The following is a 4,051-nucleotide window of genomic DNA, read 5'->3' as shown; positions in this document are numbered from 1 at the left end:
AGTAATTCTTTACACCTTCAGATACTACTAGTGAATTCGAAATCTCTATAAGTTCTGAAAAAAGTGAAATTTCTTTTGTCATTGTTAACTGTCCTGAAACGTGACATTTAAATAATCTTACGACGCTTTCATTTCTTTACAATTGCTTTGTTGCATATTTGTACAAAAACGAAATTTGTATCGAGATAACGTTAATAAAAGTTGAATGCTGGCTGCCTTTGGAACAAAATCGGAGTAGCATGCGCAACAGAAACGCTACCACTTTTTTCAGCCATCTCCTTTTGTTTTCGGAACAAATAACGTGTAGATAGTTTTTTTTATTTTATTTCGTATTTTGACCACCGTCTTAATCTTTTCAGTTTGTCATTGATGCACAGTACGTTGAGGTATGTATGATGATTATGGATTTACCTTTTATAATTGTGAAGTGTAGCCACATTTGCTTTAGGCATTTTATTCCGTTATTTTTAGCGGTGGGATAACACCTTTCCTTTGCTGTATTTAATTTTACACATTTATTCCCATAGGTTTTGGCTTTCAACCGTCATCCAGAGAAAGCGGTTGAAATAAATTTGCAACCATACGTTTCTTCTGGTTTTAACGACGCCTGTTACGTATTTTGGATATTATTGTTCTTTGGCATAACACTCGTATTTTGAGACCACAACTACGGTTTCGTTTTCTCCAACTTCCATTGCTGACTGGATGTCAAATGCGTCTTACCTCATCTCACTTACTACCTTGTACCAAGAACACATCACAACATTGGTGAGGAATTTAAAGTGTAGTAAGTTGTCTCAAATGTTGTTCCAGTTAAGACTCGTATGTTTTTCCTGCACTTTGTTAGATCTTAGTCCATCGATTAGTTGATTGCAAATTATCTTTGGCTGTTTTTTATTCTCTGAAAATGTATTTTGATCTATGTGTAACTCAGCTCTTTCACTAAATATTTTACGTAGTTTATAGTCAGTGTGGTTTAACATTAACTATTCAGCCATAAGCACATCCTCGCTGCTACTAAGCGTATTTAGAGGATAGGATCAGGCCAGAGGAAAATAAATCCACAGATCATCTGAGATGCGAACAATATTTTTATTTTCTAAATACAACATGGGCGGTGAAAAAAGTAACAAATATGTACAACAACAGTATCGTAAAAATCGGATCTTACAGTGGGATGTTCACAGGTTTGAGTCTGAACAAGCTCTGGAACCTTCAAAGGAAGTCGAGGATATGGCAGGGAGCAGTAGGGAAATCGTTTGACTGGGAGACCGTTTGTCCCGATTGCCTCGTTAAAAACATTCGGCTGCAGTACAAATGAGGAAGGAATACTTTGGAGTTGTGTACCATTAAGTTTACGAAGACGCAGAGCCGTAGTCGAAGCTATCGACTTGTTTCCACAGGAAGTGGAAAGGACGCAGCTAGCTGTATATTTAGCTGCTTGGACGAACGCTGTTGCGAGAGTGGAAATCGGACATTTCTCCTTTGGAACAGAAGTCACGCGAACTGTGAGAAACCTTCCCACGTGATCCGAAGCGGTGAAGTGGGTTTCGCGTCGGAATTTCTTTTGCCTCCGTTAGCTGGAGTTTTTCCAGGCACGTCTCGGCTGTTTTTCTTCGGAAGGAGAGCCAACGCAGAATGCGTGTCCGACATGTGTGTCACTCTTTGAGAGAGAGAGAGCTTCGAAATGAGTAACTGGAATAGGGAGCGAAAAACAGTGCGGAAGATTAGAGCTGTGAGCTGAATGCTGGGTGTGGAGTATTTGTATGTCAGAAGACTAACATTTTATTTTTGTATCCTCGATCCACACCAGTATGCCTACCGCGTATTTTACAGTTTGCAGGAAAGGCAGTTTGCACATTCCAAAACCTACTTCCAGGCTCGAAAAAGTGTAAGTATGTCTCCTGAGACATATGCGAGCAGGAATGTCTCGTTTTCATTGGAGTAGGGTGATCTGAGTCCCGATAAGAGAATGGTTTTCTATGCTGCTTGCAGCTTGTGTCCGTGAAAAATTAGAGCGCAAGGTAGTCAGATGGTAGGCAGAAGTTCGTAGTATGCAAACACAATTCTACCAATTTCGCCCGGGTCTGTTCACCCGCTGCATTGCAGCCAGTTTTGGTAAAGTTAACGTGGGGTTCTAGAACATGTGCAGATCGAATCGTGAAATAGACTATCCATCAATCCCGAGCTGTTTTGATGATACGTGGAATTTATTAATCAATACATTTCACCTCACAGCGAAGAGAAAGCATTCTCCACAAACCGTTTTGTTTTACAACTAAGTATTCAGCAGACCGCATACGGAGAAACAGCAACAGGGAGAGAATCCTATAACGTGTGGAATGGAATACGTATGGATTTCCACCTCTGTGAAGCCATGAGAAATGTGTGATTCACCTGAAGCCAATATTGGCGTATGTCAGATTTGTTATGCATTCGTTTGCCGCGGTAAGCATTCACGTATTAGTTTTATGAATTCCGACGCGTTTTTCTTATTGGAACAAGAAAACGGCGTTTGAACTTAAAAAAACTAAGAGCCGTATGTACTTAGCATTAACTTCGCTGTAAGAGCGTACTTAGGTTTCCTGTTGATACCTGCGTGCGAAAAACGCAGTGCAAGAGGTATAATTTCTTTGTGTAACCGCGTTGTGCAAGGATAAACAGTAGTCGTCAGGAACTGTGGTGTAGCCCTAACGCTAGAACTAAAATGTAGTAGTGGCAGGAAGGGTTTGAAGACTAGTATGCAGGCAAGCTAAGGTGGGACTGTGTGCTATCGTTGAAGCGTAGCGTCTGGAAGCGTGACACTATTTCTTCAGCTCTGAGCCTTTTAAGAATCTGCAGGAGTGGGATGTCTTTTGGCAATCTCTCCGAGTACACATTCCTCGGGCTGAGGAATAGAAGAGGAGATGATACACTGTTTTGCGGAATTAACCGATGGAACGAGGTAGGAAAACATGAGGACGGGATACAGGATTTTGTGAAGTTAAATGGTGGAACGAGGTGGTTCTTGGGGAGACGTTGCAGAGCTTGACAAGACTGTTGGGTTTAACCGCAGTGGATAACCACATCTAGCCGTAGTAGGCATAGTGTGCGAACGCGGGAGCAGCCGCGTAGGCAGCGGGGGCGGCGTAGGCTGCGGGGGCGGTGAAGGCGGCCTTAGCCACCAGTGGAGCGGCTACTGCGGGGGCTGCAGCGTAGGCGGGGGCGGCGAAGGCTGCCTTGGCAACCAAGGGGGCCGCCACTGCAGGCGCTGCAGCGTAGGCGGCAGGGGCGGCGAAGGCTGCCTTCGCCACTAGTGGGGCAGCGACTGCGGGGGCTGCGGCGTAGGCAGCGGGAGCGGCGTAGGCGGCGGGTGCCGCATAGGCTGCGGGAGCGGCGAAGGCGGCCTTGGCCACCAGCGGAGCAGCGACCGCCGGAGCGGCGGCGTAGGCGGCGGGGGCGGCGTAGGCGGCCGGGGCGGCGAAGGCGGCCTTGGCAACCAACGGAGCGGCGACTGCGGGGGCGGCGGCGTAGGCTGCGGGGACGGCGAAGGCTGCCTTAGCCACCAGAGGGGCGGCGGCGTACGCGGCGGGGGCGGCGTAGGCAGCGGCCGGGAAGGTGTAGGCGGCGGCTGCGGGGTAGGCGAGGGGGGCGGCGGCGGCAGCGAGGAAGCCGCGCTTGTCGCGGGGGCGGACTCCCGGCTGCTCGACGGGCTCCGTGTCCTGCGCGGGGGCGGCGGCCTGGGGGCGGGCCTCCGCCTCCGGCTCCAGCTCCTCCCTCTGGGCGGCGGCGCTGCCCAGCAGCAGCAGCACGGCGCAAGAGATCACCTGTGGGGGGCGTAGATCAGCAGGTCACTCCAGGGAGTTAAGAAATGACTGAGGCTAAGGCGTACGGCGATACATCACAATGTAAGTTCCACGTTATTATGGAAGTGCAAGTTTGAATGCTGCATTACACTTCAAAGAAACACAGATACATAAAATTGTTTTTCACTGTAGGCACGAAGACTGTGTAAACAACGATCGGATCGTTCTAGCAATCTGTCAGTTCTTCGTCAGTAAAAATCCCCTCC

General features: G+C 47.9%; 1 protein-coding gene across 1 annotated transcript; it reads right to left on the bottom strand.

The window, feature by feature from the left end:
* Positions 1 to 1,073: 1,073 nt before the first annotated feature.
* LOC124550755 (cuticle protein 16.5-like) lies at positions 1,074 to 3,362 on the bottom strand (the record flags this gene model as incomplete). The annotated part of the gene is made up of 1 exon (XM_047125478.1): positions 1,074 to 3,362. A coding segment is annotated over one exon (294 nt), but the record flags the coding sequence as incomplete, so codon positions are not given.
* Positions 3,363 to 4,051: the final 689 nt, after the last annotated feature.

Source organism: Schistocerca americana, chromosome 9 (assembly GCF_021461395.2).
Source record: "Schistocerca americana isolate TAMUIC-IGC-003095 chromosome 9, iqSchAmer2.1, whole genome shotgun sequence".
NCBI lineage: Eukaryota > Metazoa > Arthropoda > Insecta > Orthoptera > Acrididae > Schistocerca > Schistocerca americana.
This window is presented reverse-complemented; position numbering and strand designations above follow the sequence as displayed.